The sequence below is a fragment of the Dipodomys merriami genome, unplaced genomic scaffold, assembly GCF_024711535.1.
Source record: "Dipodomys merriami isolate MVZ:Mamm:240054 unplaced genomic scaffold, mDipMer1.0.p SCAF_49, whole genome shotgun sequence".
In the NCBI taxonomy this organism is placed as follows: Eukaryota; Metazoa; Chordata; class Mammalia; order Rodentia; family Heteromyidae; genus Dipodomys; species Dipodomys merriami.
The window spans coordinates 8522779-8543828 of NW_027206057.1; the positions used below are offsets into that span (position 1 = coordinate 8522779).

The 21050-nt window shown below is 38.7% G+C and overlaps 1 protein-coding gene across 5 annotated transcripts in view; it reads right to left on the reverse strand.

Annotated features, from left to right (window-relative positions):
- Window positions 1-550: 550 nt before the first annotated feature.
- Window positions 551-21050, reverse strand: part of Satb2 (SATB homeobox 2) — a 195866-nt gene continuing 175366 nt past the window's right edge. For all 5 annotated transcript variants that reach the window (XM_069995747.1, XM_069995745.1, XM_069995746.1 and 2 more), the window contains exon 11: window positions 551-1756. In XM_069995747.1, coding sequence (XP_069851848.1) covers window positions 1295-1756 — 462 coding nt within the window. In that variant the 3' untranslated portion in view covers window positions 551-1294. The remainder of the gene's footprint in view (window positions 1757-21050) is intronic.

The window sequence follows — 21050 nt, forward strand, 5'->3', positions numbered from 1 at the left end:
GTATTATAAAGAAGAGGAAGCTGAAAGTGAAGTAGAAACAAGAAATGTGTGGGGAGAGAGAAGGAGGGAGACTTATTTGAGAGGGAGGCCCTTTACCTGGGCAGCAATTTCTTTTCTAACTTAACATTACATTGAACTATTTTCTATTAAAAACAAAAAACAAAAACAGCAACAACGAACAACTTTTAAAATGAGCAGGCTTAATAATTGTAAGATCTGCAGCCACAGGCAGGTAAATAAATTTCACAACAAAACGTGGCTCATAATATGAATTCCGTATGTCCAACATCAAAATGCCATTGATCGAGACTGCACTAATGGATAAGGTTTTCCATACTGAATTTCAGCCTTATTTGGAATTCCACAGAAATGCATCTGTTCATGATGGTCCTGACAAATTGAATAATGGAACATATCAAGTCGTTTTTGAGTCATTTTAAGTATGCACTGTGTCTTTAAGAGTAATTTTACTTGTACCATTTTACCACACCCTAATTTTTTTTTACTTTACTTTCTTCTCCCTTCCCTTCTCTCTTTCTCTCTCTCTCTCTCTCTCTCTCTCTCTCTCTCTCTCTCTCTCTCTCTCTCTCTCTCTCTCTCTCTGTTTTGGCAGTGTTGATTTATTTTGTTAAATACATACCTCAAAAATTACCCATTAAGCTGCCAGATAGGAAGCCATAGAATTAAAAAAAAAATTCAGGGACAAACACAAAAATAAATAGGAATTCAAAAATAGTCACCCCACCCTGAGAGCAGGCCGCAGTTTATCAAAAAGCCAAAGCAACTCACTGTGAAGTGGTGTTTTAATACATAAACAAGTCTTTTCTTTAAGAACTCATTTCACAGTCTATTCTTTCGGATTGCAAAGTTCTCTGTCCCATGCAACTTTAATATATATATGTAAATATAGAGATATATACATATACATATACACACACACTTGTCGCTTCCTTCATTTATTTCGCTGGTCTTTCTATCCTGGAATTTGCTTGATGTCTCTTCCGTAAGTGCAAGGATAATGAAGGCAGTCTCCTGTGGTTATAATTACGACGGTCCAGTCGATTGTAAAAGTATAACACTTGGTGTCTTTGCCAAGGTGATATCTGATTCAGAAATACTGAACTGATTCAGTCTGTAGGTGTATCCTGTGCAACAGAGAAATGTCATAAAGATAAGAAAAAAAAAATAAAATAGACATTTAAAAAAAATAAAGCCAAAAAATTTGTTTAAAGAAAGAAAGGAAAACAGAAAAATCCTTGGACCCAATGTATTGCTTTGCCTGGGGGGGCTGACATTATCTCTGGTCGCTCTCGGCCGGCGGGGCCTTGCTCTTCTCGGCGCTCTCCTCCTCGGCCTCCACTTTGTACATCTCCTCCGAGCCCTCCTCGCTGTCGTTCTCCTCGGACTCGGTCAGCAGCTCCTCGTCCTTGTACTCGGCCACGTCCACGGCGGAGCCCAGGTGCTCCTTCAGCTTGCCGTGGTGCTTCACGTGGTACCGCTGGTTCTGGAAGAACTTGATGATGGTGTGTTTGGGGAGGTCCAGCTGCGCCGAGAGCGTGTGGATGGCCTCCTGGTCGGGGTAGAGGCCCACGTCGTGGATGAAGCTCTGCAGGATGCCCAGGGCCTCCAGGGAGATCTTGGTGCGGGAGCGGGGCTTCTTGGCACAGCTGTCTTCGGCGGGCGGCGGCGGCGGCGGCGCCTCCTCCCTGGGCGGAGAGCTCTCCTTGGCGGGCTGCGACTGCTGTCTGTGGAGGACCTGGCCATGGAGAGAAGAAGACGACAATGAGCCCCTGCCACGCGGCTGAGGTCTGCCCAATGAGCCCCTGCTACGCAGCTGAGGTCTGCCCAATGAGCCCCTGCCACGCGGCTGAGGTCTGCCCAATGAGCACCTGCCACGAGGCTGAGGTCTGCCCAATGAGCCCCTGCCACGCGGCTGAGGTCTGCCCAATGAGCCCCTGCCACGCGGCTGAGGTCTGCCCAATGAGCCCCTGCCACGCGGCTGAGGTCTGCCCAATGAGCACCTGCCACGCGGCTGAGGTCTGCCCAATGAGCCCCTGCCACGCGGCTGAGGTCTGCCCAATGAGCCCCTGCCACGCGGCTGAGGTCTGCCCAATGAGCACCTGCCACGCGGCTGAGGTCTGCCCAATGAGCACCTGCCACGCGGCTGAGGTCTGCCGCCTGTATCTAGCGCGGCACTCGGGCCTGGCGGAGGCTGCCCCCCCCCCCCCCGGGGCGCCCGAGGCTCCCCACCGCCGTCCTGTGGGCCAGCAGGCCGAGTCCTTCCTGTGTGGTTCAAGGTCATCGGACCTCTTCCATCCCTGGAACCACGCAGGGTGCACCTGCGGGCTCCGTGACCAGACACCGGGGTTCAAATCCAGATTGCTCTACTCAGTTGTCTTGAGCAAGTAACTCGGCCTCTCGGAGCCCCAATTTCATCACGCTGGCCCCCTGGGATGAAATGAGGTGTATGCAAAAAGCAGGGCTCTTAAACTAGGGATCGACACGCTTTTTCAAGTCAAAGGCCAGACCGTTCTTACCTCAGGCTTCTGCAGACCATCTGGTCTCTACTCAGCTGCTCCTCAGCTGAGAGGCTGGGCTCCACTAAGATGAGGGCTCACAATTTGCTCACCCTGGCTCAGGGAAAACGTTCAGTGAAGGGTCCCTATTGTCATCCACCTCACAATTATTTCCCAAGTATTTTAGAGAAATAGTTGGTACTTAAGCCAGAAAACAAATGCTTTGTAAAACCAGGAACAACTGACCTTTGCATTTGGTTCTGAATTTGTTCCTTAAATGATAATGCTTTTTTAAAAAAAAACATTAAAACTTTCATAATTTAAAGATGTGTTTCTTAAGTTATGAGAATATTTTACTCACAGATGGACACTTCAAGTACTATTATAAACGAATCCTCTGGTTTGCACCCATTTCCTAATTTCTACTTTTTATCTTTAATGTTAAGCATTTCATTTCTAGTTGTAATTTAAATAATTTCTCCTTTATCCTTACTCATTTAAAAATACATGTAAGATATTAGGTAAGCAAGCTTACCTTCTTCATCCTCACTTCTCTACCATTTTTCTCTTTTTTTTTTTAATCATTGGTGGGGCTTGAACTCTGGGCCTGGGCGCTGTCCCTGTGCTCTTCAGCTCAAGGCCAGCGTTCTACTGCTTGTGCCACAGCACCACTTCCGGTTTTCTAGAGGTTTACTGGAGATAAGAGTCTTACAGACTTTCCTGCCTAGGCTGGCTTTGAACCAAGATCCTCAGATCTCAGTCTCCTGAGTAGCTAGGATTACAGGCGTGAGCCACTGGTCCCCGGCTTTCTCTACTGTTTTATTCAATTCATCCCTGCATGAAATAATTTCTCATTCTCATATTAATTTATTAACTTCTATCTGGTTGAAGACACCAAGTGACCGGGAGAGATTAGACAAGAACCTGGCCTTTGCTCTCAGCACAGGCCTGTGGGCCTATGTGAACTGCGAGGAACTGTGGAGGAGCAGGACAAATAGCCCCAGTAGGAGCCTCACTGCTTCCACTTCACAACTGCAGCTCCTCATCCAAGGATGAAAAGGCTACAGGGGGCCATGTGATCATTCCAACGGAAGTGGGTGGGGCCACGTCCAAAGACAACGACCACAGTTCTTATGCTTAGCTCAGCATCTAACTTCCTGAACCCTCCAAGACCTTCTAAATGAGATTAGATGGGTGCTGGTGGCTCACACCTGTAAACCTAGCTAGTCAGGAGGCTGAGTTCTGACAATCAAAGATCAAAGCCAACCCAAGCAGACAAATCTGAGACGTTTACCTCCAATTAACCATCAAAAAGGCGTAAGTGGAGGTGTGGCTCAAGTGCTCAGAGTGCCAGCCTCGAGCAAAAAAGCTGGGGGATCTGGGCAGCAGTGGGTCACACTGTAATCTTAGCTATTCAGGGAGCTGGGAGATCTGAGGATGGCAATTCAAAGCCAACCTGGGCAACCAGTCCCTGACTTCAAGCATCCTCTGTCCCTACATACAAAAGCTAAAGAAGAAACTCTTATCTGAGTTTAAACCTGATACTGGCGTATGCACACGCACACATACAGGCACACACAGTTTACTTTTTAAAACATACATGTCTCCTTTTACTGGCCTCTCATGTTGTGTGAACCTTTTTGTCATATTACAGTCACAAAATTAAATATTTTCAGAGTTCAAGAGGAATTAGTCCAAGCAATGCAGAAATAAAATAACAACAAATGAAAAACCATGTCCAGTAAAGAATCATTCAATGTGCCTACCACCACCAGGTTCTGCTCATTTAAGCCCTTTGCCTTTTTTTTAAGTTTACTTTCTTCTTTTTTTCTTTTTTCTTTTAGCTTCTTTTTTCTTTGAGTTTCTTAAAAATTGTTATTATAAGGGTGATGTGCAGAGGAGTTACAGTTACCTAAGTCAGTAATGAGCACATTTCTTTTTCGACAATGTCAGTCCTTCCTTCCCTTACTCTCTCCTTTTTTTTTTAAAGCTAAGAAACAAACATTATCATTAAAGCAAGTAGTTACGGGGATATATATATATATATATATATATATATATATATATATATATATATATATATATTCTATCCATCTCAGTCTATGAAGCACTGTTATGAAAATGTGAGAGTGCCAGCCTGTTGCAGAAAATTGAACAAATATTAAGGAAGATGAATTAAGGTAACAAGAGAAAAGGCTTAAATTTGTTCAAATCATCACTGTTGAATAATCAAAAGCAAATGAGAATGTCCATCACAAGCTGATGGCTGGTGGCAGAAAAAAAAAATCCAAAGCACAAGACTATAAAACAATGGCACTATAGTCTAAATAATGTAGCCCAATTAAAATCAACGTTCTTAGCATTTTCTTTACCACTTTCCACTAAGAGTAAACTCATGTGGTCTGTGGTGGTAAGCTGGCATCAGCAAAAAGTGCGAGCTCCGTTACTTCCACATCCTAATTATCCCCGCCAGGGAAAGTGGAGCAGCGTGGTGGGCTTGCACTGCTCATGTCGGCTTTGATGGCAGGAAAATATGTGCTCAGAGACCATAATGCAGGCAGTGTGAGCACTGTAATAAATGAGCCTTTGTGTCAACAGGTGGGCATGTTAGATTTGGAGAGAGAAAGGTTGAAATCAGGTACAGAATATATATTGGAAAAACATATACTCAAGCACAAGTACTCCCTATTAGAGCAATTGTGTTAATTAGAAAACAAAAGAGAATTAAAATGCCCCATTTTCTAAATTATGCTTGCCCTCTGTAGTAAAAGTCAGCATAACGGTTCCATTTAATTGAATAATTAGATTGGTTCTTTAGGGGTTTTCCATTGTGCACTGGTTGGATTTGAAGAGATTTTCCAAAACTATACTTTGAAGTCACTAGAATCTTTCTGCATGACAGCATTTGTTCTTCTCTGTAGGCCCACCCATTGGACTAGGTTACCTCTGCATATTACTTAGAATGGAGAAAGTAAGCAACATGTGCAGAGCAGCCAAATGTGAATCAGAGAAAGAACTAGTAAGAGCTACTGCTCACTGAATGCCTAGTGTGTGGTAGGAAGTCCCATAAGCTTTATGTAAATGAACTAAAATTGAATTCTACAGTCCCTCATGAAAGTGTCATCTAGATCATCAACAACCTGGAAGTATACACTTTCACAACAGAATATGCTAGATTGGATATTACAAGCATGAGAACATGGATTCCCAGGGGACACTTGCCCCATCTACCTTCTACATTAGAAGGATGTTTCTGAAGAGAATAATAGAATGATAAATTCTCTACAAAATGAAATTGTTTCTGTTCAGACAATATTACAATAGTGAACTGAGTAGCACACCAACATCTACATGAATGAGCACTTTTTAAAGGGAAACTGTCTTGCAAGTTACCCACACATATACATATAAATATACACACACATATAAATATACACACACATATAAATATACATACTATATATAGTGTATATATACACATATATATATAAATATACACACTATACATAAGATATATATATATATATATATATAGTGTGTGTGTGTGTGTGTGTGTGTAAATGAAAATATTCCCAAATTTATCTGTCCCAACCATCTTCACTTCACCAAAATTACTCCAAAGCATTATCACCAAAATTGCTCCAAAGCATTATTATCTCTAGATATTCCAGGGGCGGGGGGTGCAACTACACAATTTGCTCTCTGGTGACTTGCTAAGAATCCTTGGTTCCATGTAGTGCTTCTTTTAGGGTACAGTCTAATCATTATAAGATGGTCTTCCCTAGAGAGGAAACTCAATCTACTCAAATTCCTCCAGGCTAAAGGGCAGGATCAAATCATCTTCTCTTTTTTCTATCTTCACTAAATAAATTAACTCCCTAGCCCGTTTTACACTGAATGGGTTTCTGAGCTCCCACTTAGATAAATTTTCGTTTTTTTCTCTCTTACTTTCTCAGAGCTTGTTCTCTAGTCCTTGTTAGGTAGCTAGAGTGAATTGAGTTTGATCATTGTCCCTAGCAAATGCCTTGAAGGTCATAACACTGGTTCCTGGTGGGTAGACATGTCAACAGTCCCATTGCTGTTTGACAGTTTACCTAAATATTTCCAGCTGATCCGGGTGGGGTTTTTGCATCATAAAATTTAGAATTACTTCAGTCACAATAGAGGATGCCTTACCAACTGAATAGATATAGGATCTTTCCTAAAGAGTCAGTTCCCTATACACACAGGTTAAGAGTATTTTGGGATTTTCTGGAAATTTAATTGAGCATCTTCCCAAGTACTTGTATAAACTGTCCATGTCCGAGACTTTCCAGTTTCATCCTTTATCCCTTTTCAAAAACAAGTCCAGTGGAGAGCAGGAGGAAGGGGGAGGGGAAATTCCTATTAGTAGCATCACCTAGTGTCAAACATAAACTGAAGTGAGTGCTAGAGCTTTTGAAAGTCATCTTCATGGTAGTTTCAGTCATAAGCTCCCCAACCTGGAAACAACTCAAGTGTTTTCTAATAGAATAGATGGGTCATGGTGCACTGATACAAAGGGCACTGGGGGAAATGAACCATTGTCTTTGCACCAATGTGGATAACTCTCACAGACATACTGTTGAGTGAAAGGAGCCAGATGTGAGAGGCTGAAAGCCATATGAATCCACTTATGGGAAAGTCAATAAGAAGAAAAACTTTTTTAAAAAAATACAAGAGAATAAAAGGGGGAGGGGGGAGGAAAATTGCCACAACGAATGTCAGCATAGTGGTTACTGTGGAGATTCATTGAGTGAAGGAGGATAGGAAGCAGCTTTCAGAATGTTAAAAATATTCTGGGTAGGAACCTGGCTGTTACTTGAAAAGATATATGCGTGTCTAAAAGATGATGGAGCTTTACAAGTAGCATCTATGTATTTTTACTGTACATAAACTATAACATATCTCAACAAATGTTTTCTTAATGATCCCAGAAGCTACACATTTTATTACATACCTGTAATTACAAAATTTGGGAGGTGGAAGTAGAAGGATTATGAGTTAAAGGAAAGCCAGGGCTATGTAGTGAGACACTGTATTAAAAAAGAAAGAAAGAAAGCAAAGAAAGAAAGAAAGAAAGCAAAGAAAGACAGACAGACAGACAGACAGACAGACAGAAAGAAAGAAAGAAAGAAAGAAAGAAAGAAAGAAAGAAAGAAAGAAAGAAAGAAAGAAAGAGAGAAAGAAAGAAAATCAACCAGTAGTTGATCATCCTCTATTTCTAAGGTACAATACCTATGTTTCTATGAATTCTACAAATAGCAAAACCCATTGCTTCATAAAGGCAGCTTGCTGTTCCTTTGTACAATTAATTTTTGTGTACACAGAAGCCTATTAATTCATCCTAGTTTTATTTTTATTTGGATTTTTCTCCATCACAGTTGAACTTAAGCCTAGTCAATAAACTCATTTCTGATATTTCTGTAAAGAGTCTGGAAAACTTATTTAAAAACCTCTTTCTTTTTAATAGCAACTGCTAATTTTTCAGGATGACAATTAAGTATTGTAGAAGAAAAGCATCTAAGTAGATTCAGTCTCAAGTATGATAGCAGTAGTAACGTGCTATATTCATATAATGCTTACTATGCCACACTGGCCTAAATTCTGTGTATTTTATATTATTCTACCTCACAGGATTCCTGCAAGCAAATAATAGGTATCTCTGTTTATGATGAGAAAACCAGAGTTCCTGATTAGTCCAAAACACAGAGCTTGCAAGCATCAGAAGGGATTTCTAATGCAGATCTAATTTTAAAGCTCATTTCTTTTTACATTGTGTTCCCCTACTTACCAAGAGCTAGACTTTAGAGAAAAATTGACTACTGTCTGCAGAACAAAGGACACAGACTATAAATAAAAATACCAGGTAATAACAAATACAATCAACAACCAGGCCTAAAGCAGTGAGGGCCATCCCCTCCAAGAGAACACTGGGGACAAAGCAAGCCACAGCAGTAAGACTGGGAAACAAGAACGCACAGGGTATCCATGGAAAACATTAGGAAAGTCAGTGTGTTGAAGCTGTGCTGCACTGTCCCATACCAGTAGCCGCTTTTCACCTGAGGCTGTTTACGTTAATTAAAACTGCAGAGAACAGCACTCAGTTCCTCAGCCACTCAGTTCCGCTGCCACATTTCAAGTGTTCAGCTGTGCCATTTGTGTAGTGCCACATTGGGCAGCACAGAGGCAGGGCCTTTCCAGCAGGGCAGACAGGACTGTTGGCCAGCTTTGTGCTGGACAGCAAGGACAGCTGTGGTGAAGCCAGGACCACAGCATGGAGGGTCTTGGCCATCTACTGCCCTCACAGGGAACCTTGGTCATAAAATCCAGCCCAGCCAAAAATAGCATGGAAGTTGGAAACTGCTACTATTATTAGACAGAAGTGGAAATACTCAGAGAGCCATATAAAAGGGAGGAAAATTTCAGCTTGCAATACATTACTAGATTTTAATCCAAATATCACAAATAGAAACAGTATAATAAAAACAACCTAAAGTGTACCCTGGCTCTTTTATTCTCAATGAAATGGTTAATTTACATTTAAGTGATGGCTCAGACCTAAAAAGGATTACGTTGAAAACAACCAGCCTTGAGTTAGCAGAATAAGGAAAGTGTATCCATTTATCAAACAGTTTGGGAATACCTACAATAATTGGGTCTATTAACAAAGCTTTTTCTTTATTCTTCCTCAGTGCTGGGGATCAAACCACAAGGCCTAGCTGTATAGGCAAGCACTCTATCACTGACCCTAGCCCCTAGTCCTGAAAGACTTTTTAGTAAGAAGTGTCATACTTAATAACTAAGGATTCATAGGTAAATTATGAGTGTATATAAACAAATGGAAAGTTAAAAAACTAGAAGCTGCTTTTTAGTCATATGCTAAAATCTCTCTGGGGTAAAACTGACACAAACATACATAAATGGGCATGAAAATAGCTATGCATAAAGAGAAGCTGCGCATATATTCAAAAGAGACACCCGCTTCAAAATAAAACCCCAAAGTTCCTTGACCAGTCACAAGGCACAAGCATAATAGAGACACATGTTGTTTCTCTGCCTCCCAAACCGAAAACTTTGAAAACAAAAGGACCTCGTGGTACCATGACAAAAGCTGACTAAGAAAGATAAAGCAGCTCTTCTTAAAGCTCTCAGCGTCCAAATAGATTTTGAAGGCCTCAATGAAAACCAGCTGGGAGCCATGTGTAAAATATAATGGCTCTTGCCTGCAGGGAAGGAAGTAAGATCTTGAATGATTAAGTTTAGGAAAGTATATAATTCACTGTATCATTATGGGGTGAACTGGATTATGTATAATAAGCCAAGACTTTGTGGTCTTTTTTATATAGAGAAAATGAGAAATTATTAAGGAGGTGACTGTACAGGGTGGTGGATCCAGTGTAGTAACAGGTTAAAGCAGTTTCCCAGGTGGCCGTACATGCCTCTGGGTGACCAGAGTTTTCCCAGGAGTGAATTCATGCAGGGAAGCCTGAGGGAGGCCCAGCAGCAGGGGTCAAGATCAAGATGACATCAGTCTACATTTTACATCAGTATCAGACTTTCTTTGATTTGTTCAATTTTACTTCATCTATGACAACAAAATATAGTTGATAAAAAATAAAGAATTCTTCCACTACAACTTCTAAGAAAAATAGATTTAATCAGAACAAGAACAAATTTGTTGAAAGTCCTTGTGTATAACTCAACTAGAACTTACTAAACAGATGAATAAATATATGCTGTTATTTAAAGTTTTACTATGTGTGAGATGTCATGTGATTAAAGTTTGAACAATTTAGCTCTACTTGCTAAATCTCTCTTTTTTTCTTCTTCAAAAATGTGCATTAGAGACTACTGATTCTGACTAGAAAATTGCAAAGGGCAAACCAGGTGTTAAGATTCATATTTCTATGAACTATTAACTATCTCACCTATTGTACTGTGAAGCACATGCTGATATACTGTGTGTCTGGGACACAGTGAGGACTCAGAACTTTATTTATAACATTGAACTCATTTCACACTCCCTCTATTCTACTTTCAGAGCAACTAATATTCCCAGGCAGCCCTGATGGTTATTTTTCTATTATTCCTGTTTAGTATAAATATGTTTAGCAAATAAAGAAGCTGCGACTAACTGTAGAAATTTACTTCTAGTATATATTTAAGAGTAGGGATATACTTATTCTTATTTTTCCATTCCTATATTTTTAAAAATTCCAGGACATTACATAACCTAATAAGATGACACTGTACAGAAGTTGTAAACAGAAGTTGGGGGGGGGTTATAAAATTCTGGTGTTGAATCAGTTCCTACCTCCAAAGCCCAACTGTTCTGTGGCCTTGAAACTGAGCCAAGTTACTCTCTTTAAGACAGCATTTTTAATCTGTAAAATCTTCCTTGAGATATTAAGAAGGTTGAGTGAGAATTTATACTAAGCACCTAGTACAGTTTTTATCATTCATAAGTTGCAACAAAGTAGTAGCTATCATTTAGAAACTGTAATGCAGATTTAAGAATAATATAATGAATGTTTCATGCACTTTTCTGAATGTGCTTATTACAAAAATCAGCAACAAATTCAAAATTTTTGTACTCTTTCTCCCATTGGTTTACAGGTCTACAAATAGGTATGTCTACCAATAACATTTTTTTTTTTGGTAGGTCATGGGGCTTGAACTCTGGGCTGAGCGTTGTCCCTCAGCTCAAGGCTAGCATGCTACCACTTGAGCCACAGCACCACTCCTGTCTACCAATAACATTTCTTATTTATATCCTATATGATCTATGTTTGTTCTTAATGTGGCATGTGAAATTACACTCAAGGTCATAGCCTTCTTCAAGGTGACATCTACACAAACAGGCTCACAAGAAGACATCCATTGTCAGTGATTCTTAAAATGAGCTTGGGGTAATCTCTGTCGGTCATCAAGAGGCCTGTGATATCAAAACTACTTTCATAGCAAGACTAAGATATCACTTACACCTGTGACCATGATGAAAGGTGCTGTGAGAAACCTGTGGGCCTGTGACCACCAAAGCAGAGACGGTGAGCTACTGCTTGGTTCTTTACTGCTGCAAGCTCACAGTAGTGGTGACACTGCTTTCACATAAGAATATCTTTGAAGTGGTGCTGTAGCTCAAGTGGTAGAGCGCTCGCCTTGAGTTGAAGAGCTGAGGGACAGTGCCCAGACCCAGAGTTCAAGCCCCATGACCGACAAAAAAAAAAAAAAAAAAAAGAATATCTTTGATGAAGCAAGCAGTAAAGTTGAGGCTGATACATCTCAAGTCATTAGTATGTCTCTTTGTGCAAAGTTGGCTTTGGTATAAGGAAGTAAGATGGTTGTCTTGAAAAAGCACTTTTACCATGCTCATTGTCCAGACAGAGTACCTTGAGGTGCAGGCTGAGTAGCACCTTTGTCATGGAATACATCATGTTTACTTACAAGCAACACTTAAGACAAACATTATTTAGATTTGGGTATTTGACTGACATTGCCTTAAAAATGAAAGTAAGTTTGTCACATTAAAAAATTATAAGTATCTTTTTGGTATTTATTGCCAATGATAAAATTTGAACTTCCAATCATAAGTTAGAACTTTAGAAAACTTATAGCTGCCACCATAAGCTTAACAACTTCCTAATACATAGAGTTTTCCTGATGATATTGGTGGTGATTTAACAAATGTCTTTGATTTTTCTTTTTAAATATATTATCCAATGAGATGTCAACATATGTAAGATCTGTACAATGAGTAAATCAATACTTCTCAAGTGACTAATGAACAATGCTATGACGTTATGAACTGGCAGCAGACTATTCAAAGTTCAAAGAAAAATAATGGATATGGTAACAAAGTATGACCGCATGAAATGTTCAAGGAAAACCCACAGATGAATTCTACTTAAGAACTAACTTTAAATTTCTGTCACTTACAAAGTGTTGCTATAATACCAGAGAAGAACTTTCCAACAGTGGAAAGCTAATTAAAATATTCTTACTTTTTCTAATTATATGTCTGTCTAAGGCATGACTTTCTTCATCAACTTCAACTAAAACCACATGCTATATTAAATACAGAAACAATTATGAGAATCCAGTTGCCATCTAGTAAGCCAGACATTAGCATATTTACAAAAAATATATAAAACATTGTTTTACTTCCATTTTTTATTTTGAAAGTTATTTCCCATAAATGATATAATTTACATATATGTATATGTACTTATTTTAAAATTAGCATATTTTTTTCAATTTCTAAGAATTAATTTCTATATGGTAATATTGATATATAGGATACATTATTGGGGTCTCAATTTTAAAACTGAAAAGGGGTCTCAGGAAGCTCAAAATTTTCTGTACTATGTAAATCACACTTGACAAATAGCCCTGCTTCTCCCTAAAATTCAAAATAGATCCTGCATTTAAAATCATCTTCATTTGAGCCAAATCATCTAGAGACCGTAAAGTCTGGGTTTAGGGGAAATTACATATACATTATGATTTGCCTCTTGACTTTATCACTCAGAGACATTTACACAGGCAAAATATATTTTCTTAGACATAACACAGAACTATTTTTAACTCCATATTACTGTAGTTGGCTCTTATGGTTGTAATTTCACATCCTAACATTATAAGACTTATTAAAAACTATGGTTTGATTTTGATGCTTTTTGGGGATTATACAGTATCCTAAGGTCAAAACTCAGAAAATCTGTTATTAACAACAACAACAAAAATAATAAAAGTATCCATGAGTGATGACAAATTGCAGACTACAGGTGTTAGATTACATTTTGACTCCAGGCAGGTTTAATATAGGTTGGTTTCCTTTTACAATTGCTCTAGCACATACAGCTATAGGAAGGGGATTTAAAAAAGAAGAAGAAGAAGAAAGAATCATGCTCAATAAAAGACCATGTCAAAAGAAATCAATACAAACAAGCAAAGTGATAGGAAGTCTAACATGGAAATACATGTTCAATTTCCTTCAGCCTTAGTGTGAGATTCCTTTAATATTGCAACCAAGACACTGCTAGAAGACTGTGTATGTTTTTAATGCAGTTTAATAATTGTTTCTCAAAATACACACTTTGGTCAAAGACAAAATCATAACATTATGACACAATAGTCTGTTAAAATATATTTAGGTGTTGGAGGAATCATAGATCTTAAAACAGCCTTTGGCTTATATCATTTTCTCTTCAGTAATGAATTGAGAACAACTACATTAACAACTTCTATAGTTTAGGGTGGAAGAAAAGTTTTGTAATCATTTATCTAGTTACTGGGAATATCTAGATTCTGCAAATACTAAAGAAGTAGTTTGGGAACTACTTCAATAAAAAGAGATGAGCTGATATGCTAGTAAAAATAGCAAGGTCAAGATGTGTGCCTATATCTCAATCACAGAAAAGCCAAGTATAGAAAATGAAGCTTTTTTCTAGCTATATGTGAAGACAGACAAAATACTAGGTACATATTGAACATAATGGAAGTTTTATCTTTCCCTTAATCAGCATCATGTAATATGGATTTATTTAGGGATGATCAATAACAAAAGCTATTCTGCAAATATGACCAACAGAATCCATGAGAGGATTTAGGAAGAGCAGAGTCTTTAGGATGGCCCATGCCATCAAGATGTACTAATATACCCAGGAGAAAGCATTCCCAAGCCTGCCCACCTCAGTCTCACTGGCCTACCACCCACAAGCCTTTATTTTCCTTCTATTCCCTATACCCTACTACCCTTACCCTGTCTTCTGAGAGCCCTATATTTAAACTACATATTTATAGAGAAGGTCTGGCAATATTGAAGTGTGTACAAAGCTTTAATAGGTTTCAATTAGTAAAGAGCAACATGGAAGTGACTAGACTGATTGGAGGAAAATAAATGTATCAAATTGAACATGACTAGACTCTGGGAGTCTGCTTAGGTAAATGCATGCCTTGTTACATTGTGGTAACTGAGAAAAAGAGTGCTTTTCCAACACCTGAAGTTAAAAAACAAAACCAAGTCTTAGAGAGAGCTAAAGATAACAAAATAACCAGGGTAACTAAGTGAAGCAGTCAGAAGGTTAAGATGACTTGGGTGCTGAGAATTTAAATCAGCATTGAAAGAACCAACCTGGATTCATAGTACCTCATCAATAGCCAACGATTTACAATCAAAGATATACAGTGTTCAGGTTAAAAAACCCTAAGTAGGCCAGTATAGTGGCTCAGGTGTTTTATCCCAGCTTCTCAGCAAGTGGAGATTGGGAGGGTTATGGTTCAAGGACAGTCAAAGCATAGTTAGTGAGATTTCCATCTCAAATAAGCAAGACATGGTGGTGTGCCTACACAGGAGCCACAGTAGAAGGGAGACAGACTGAGCAACCCTTAGGCAAAAATGTGAGAGTCTTACCTAAAAAAACATAGCAAAAAGAGTTGGGGTTGTAGCTCAAGTGGTACAGAATTTGTCTAGCAAGTGCAAGGCTCTATGTTCAAACCTCATACTTTCAAAACGAAAGATTCTTAAGCAAGTTAATCTAGTTGGTTTAATTATTACCAAAGAAAACATAAGTACCAGTGATAAATGATATGTGAGCTTGAAGCTCGATTTTTTTTTAATTAAAAAAAAAAGACAGTGGCATTTGTGAATAATTATGTTGTCTTCCAGCTTCTTAAAGGATAGGGTGTGAGTCTGAAGCAAAGCCGTTGGAATTCGATTCTTCATTTGTGGGGAAAGAGGCGAAGGCAGGTCAGTGGTGTCTGAGGCCCCATGTGAGCCTATTTAGAACCCCAGGATAGGCCACATTTTCTGTATAATTTTTACAGTTGGGGCACTCAGAACAATCTGACAGTTATGGTTAGAGAAAATATTAGACATTCACCAATAAAATACTACTTCAGCATATTTTTTTGCTTTCTGGATGTAACCACTTAATAACAGGACTTGAGAAAACTGCACTGTGTGAATCAAACACATAAAAGTACAAATATTCCTTTTATAGAAAGCAAATCTTAAGCAGTGCATTATAATCAACTACTTGGGTAAGAGACAAATAGCTAACATCACCACACCACTGACATATTATAGCTTATTATACCCTTAAGTCCAAACTGGGTAAACAGAGTCAAATGATCAAAGCAGGGTTTTCTCCTCAGACCATGAGGCAGTGGTCTGCACTGTGGAGAGTGACAGCAAAGATTCCCTGTGGCTTATTGCTTAAAAGGTGTCAAATGTCAGGCTCCAACGACTCATACCTATAATCCTCACTACTTAAGAGGCTGAGAGCTGAGGATCAAGATTCAATGCCAGCCAGGACAGGAAAGTCCATGAGACTCTTATCTTCATTAACGAGTAAAAAGTCAGAAGTAGAGCTGTGGCTCAAATGGTAGAACATTAGCCTTGAGTAAAAGCACCCCAAGTTCAAGCCCCAGGACTGGCACATACAAACAGAAAAAGTGTCAAATGAGAGCTCATCAAACATAGCCTTAATTTTCAACTTCATTTCATCAGAGACTGGACTCGTTGTATTGTATCCTTTCAAAGGAAAAAGAGAATGGAAAACTTAAATGTGACTAAAAACTTCCCAAAGGCTCTAGAGGGTTTTCTTTAAGTTTTAAACATTTGTCACTCATTAAGGGGATTTTTTACATCTTCTATATTGATGGTCTTAGTAACCAAAATAAGGTAGAGGGAGATTTTTTGGCTTCCCAATTCTGTGGCATATACAGCTTCTGAGAAGTGGCAGGCCAACAGGTCCAGGCAATCTTACTTAGGCCACAGCTTCCCAGGGAGGGGTGAATTTCCTTCTTCCAGGGTGCCAAAGATGGCCAGTGGGAGGAACAATCTTAGTTCCTAATTCCCTGGGGCAAAGTAAAAGGGCTGGAAGTTAGTTTTCCCACAGGAAAGATCCCACTCTCCAATCAGGAGATGACCATTACATTCTCATGAGGCTAGTTATTCAGTATCCTTATCTACTTAGATTCACAAAGCAAGTCCAATTTTCTCCCCATGCAGCATTGCCTGACTTTTGGGAGCTTATTTGCTTACCCTGTGCAGGTTGTCCTCAGAAACTGGAACTGTCAAGTCATTATACTTTCAAATGTGAATTTGCTTAAGGGTGGATTTAATTTAATAGCTGAGAACTCAGTATAAAACAAACAAACTTAGAAATTACATTAGCGGGAAATTAATCATTAACAATCTTCTTTGGTGTTATATAAGATCAACACCACTCCCACACCCTAACAAGTGGAAGAGTTCTGAGTGTTTCTTCTGATTTTTTTAGGATTTTTTTAATCTTTAAGTAGTTGTACAAAAGAGTCGCCATTCAATAAAATACTCCACATCTAGCTGATCTCCATGCCTGCTCCCGTTGCTATAATACAGAACCTTACAATCCTCTGCCTGAATTACAGCTTTCTCCCAACAGACAGAGCACCTTGCCAAAGGCCTTTAGTGGCCTTAATAATGGTGGTAAAGGTCTCTCTCTGGATTATCCAAGATGACTGTCACCTGACTGCAGCTTGTGCATCTGCCGCTGTCCTTGCAGGCTGTGTGCCAAAAACACTTTGACCTTTCCTGCCGCTGTGCCTCTGATCTGTGGTCCCCTTCCCAGGAAGCTCCTATCAGGAATACTGAGCTCTCCAACTTCCCGAAAGCCTTCTCCATTCTCCAACTGACCATGTTCAGGGTTGATGTACCCCCTCCTTTTATGGTGTGCTCTGTAGAGCTAATATTCATCATTAAACAAATGAAATTTTAAAAATTCAGAACAAAACTAATAGTGCTAAGGAGAACAAAAAGTGGAGTTTACAAAAGGATGGTTATTTTAAAACATACTTATTGCTGAAAAGATGCATATATATGAAATATATATGTATGTATGTACTATGCATAAGCTAATAATACCTATAAACTAATAATACCTAAGGGACTCTTGAACTTTTCTAATTCTCAAAAGAGTAACTAAATGAACATTATGAAGGGCACTCGAGGGCCCTTCATTTAGGGATTACAACTGGTATATGCATCCATTTGCTCCTTTCTTTCTCTCCCTTGATCAGCAGAAATATTCTGGTTATCAACAGAGCCAATAGGCCTGACAAGAAAAGTTGATAGAGGCAAACAGTAAACAAGAAATAAAAAACTGGAAGACCCATAGAAGACAACAAAAGGAAAGAAGACCTTTAAACAAAGAATTTATGAAAGTGCAATGTTCTTGAATGAATCTTAGGTATGATAATAGATTGTTTGGGGGTTGTTTTTTTTTTGGCCAGTCCTGGGGCTTAAACTCAGGGGGGGGGGTCTGGGCACTGTTGATGAGCCCCTTTGTTCAAGGCCAGTGCTCTACCACTTGAGCCAGAGCGCTACTTTTTGCTTTTTCTGAGTAGTTTACTAGAGACAAGAGTTTCACCGACTTTCCTGTTTGGACTGGCTTTGAACTGTGATCCTCAGATCTGAGCCCCCTGAGTAGCTAGCCACTGGCACCAGGGCTGGTGTGGGCTCTCCTCAGAGTAAAATTGTTGCCTATCTCTAAATGCTATGGAAAATATTCAATATTTTACTCAAAATGAGCACTAAATGCCAACATGATTTTCTTTGGAGAAGAAACAATAAAGTTAACCTAGGTGAAGAACAAAGAGAAAACTAACAAAATGCATTTAAAGTACATATTTTTGCTCCATTTTGATTCAACCTCTATCATTTCAAGAGCACATATTTCTTTTTATTTTTTGTTTGGTCATAGAGCTTGAACTCAGGGCCTAGGCCCTGTCACTGAGTTCTTTTGCTCAAAGCTAGCACTCTACCACTTTGAGCCACAGTGCCACTTCCAATACCACACATTTCTAAGTGAGCAAATGGTTTAAAGTTTGAGCCATAAACTGCTTCTTGTCTGCCTCTGTAGCTTATTTATATTTTATCAAAATATGTTTTTCTTTGAGATTTTTTCAGCTAAACTAAATAAATCACAGAAGTTAAGCATAGACACTCTAGAAACCCAATGTAACCCATCTCATTTATACTATGGAAATCAAAAAAGCATTTTGATACTACAGAACATTTTAGTTTTAAAGCACAATGCTTGCAAGGTATTATATAACTCTTTTCCTGAGAGGATATTTGCTTTCTCAGGATCTCTGTTTAAATTATAATTCCAGACTGAGCAAAGAATTCTATCAAAACTACTATCATATTAAAACATTCGATCATGTGTACCTTCAAGAATCCCAACTTTCTATTTCTGAAAAGAGAACAGATTTAATGAAATAGTTTAAAAGTAGAGCTGGTAAAGGGCATATTTGTGAAAAGTACCACCTAAAAGGCATTTTATATGGCAGACAGAGAAAAGACTAAATTTACCACATATACTGGAGCAATGGGTATTAAATAATCATCTCTGAATAAACTCTACAAATCAATATGGTCCTGTCGGTCTAGGCTAGAATGGTATTGCCTAAAGGAAATCTCTAAGGTCAACCAGCAATTAACTGAAAGGTTTTGATTGAAAATGCTATTGACTGTTTTCATATCAGACAGCTTCTGGTTATTATACTTCATGGACTAAGTAGGTGCCAAGACATTAAGCTGTCAATAATCTATTAATACTGCACTGTTAGCTCACCCTTCCCAAGTCTGGAGGCAAATGTTCTCAAGCCAAGTACCTGCTCAGGATTAATGCAAATTCCCCAGCTCTGACATGCAAATCATATCTTCATTACCGCCCAGTTTAAATGCTTAGTAATGTTGACAGAGTATGAGAAAAATAAGGAATGCTTATTCTGTGTGCTAATCTAACATTTTATTTTCTTTTAAGAGATTACTGAAGGGATAGAGAACGTGTCTTGGAACCTGCCTTTCTTTCTAAGCCATACTTAACAGTTCCTAAATGGAGTGTAATAAACACTTTACAAAGAGAAATGAGAAGTTCTTTAAAAAGAGGCCTACAGGCCCCTGCCTCTCGGCATCTGGAAAGCAGTTATACATTGGGGAGTCAGGGGGTGGGGGGAGAGAACTTTTGATGAATTTAATAGAGAAAAGCACTTTAATTAAATGCTGTCAAAGTGGATTGTATTAATGACTATACACAGAGGAATTTAAAGCCAGCCAAGTTTATTTAGCAAATAGAAACTGGGCTTTTGAAGCCTGCAAGTATTTATGTTTCCGCAGTTGCAGTACATCTAGAAGATGATGGTGCCACATGAAACTGCTGAGCTATTAGATATGATTTTATTTATTGTATATTATTAAAGTTTCAAAAGCCTTGGGGGAATTAGATTTCATTTTCAAAATGAAACATTACATTTGATCAGAAAGGGTTAAAAAGAGAGACTATTATGCCCTGATTTTTTTTTCTGTTCCCTAGAAATACAATGCAGGTGACTGGCAGGAGGGAATGGCTTTTTTAGGTCCAGCCAGTCCAAATTTGCTTTACTGGATATAGTAGCAAAGAAATCAATGACAGTATTTCTCTTCTGACTCTTTCCCTTATTTTTTCTTCCAGTGACTTGCCACCAATCATAATTCATTCTATTACATGTAGAAATAAGCTGAAAAATGACCAAAGCTCTTAAAAATCTCTATGAAAATTTGGCTGCCATAAATTTCTTAATCAAAAACATGAGGAGCCCAATGTTGCCCAAATAAAAAGGTATCAAATGTTTGACTTGGGGGCAACCGAAAAGAAAGAGGTCTTCCTCAGTATCTTCTATTTGGGGCTGACCACAGAACAAACCTATTATTAATGATAATATTTTAAAAATAAACAAAGAAAACATGAGCCTTTATGCATGAAAGCTGTAAAAGATTGAAAAGCTGGTCTGGCTGGAAAATACTGTGTGTGTCAAAATGATTTTCTTTACCGTTTGTAAAAATGTAATTATCCATGATATGCTATTATCCATGATATGCTACAAGAGTGAGGGATTTCAAGGAAATCCATTGGAAGCTAAGGATTTGCCTTTGGTCTTCAGTCTCTGACACCAACACGACTGTGAGATCACAAACCACTGCTGTGATTTACCACATCCTCCTTTCAGTTATATATACACCCTTCCAGGCTGTCTTTAGATTTTAATTCAAAACATAAGAAGGAGGAAAGAGGAAATGTGAAGATGGGAGAGAGAAAAAAAAAACCCAAAAGCCTGCACCTATTTCCTTTCAAGAACAGAATAATAATCACAAATAGGAACTTTCAATTTTCTTAATAAATAATCTAATTGTTAATCCTTTTCCTATCTGAACTGTTGATTAATATCACATGTTTGATCTGTGCCTTTGTAGTTCTGGAAGTTACGAGTGACTCCGTTTTTCCCATCTGTGCCAATATGTTTCAGACTAGTCTTTGAAATGTTCTAAATGCAGAAGAATATGACACAAAATAGGAACTGATTACATGTATAGTCTATGTATGAGCAATGGAAACCATACAGAGATGACTTTACATGTTCATGTGATGAAATGCAATGCACTCTGCTTCCCACATGCAAATAGAGAAATCTGAAGTACAGCATGCT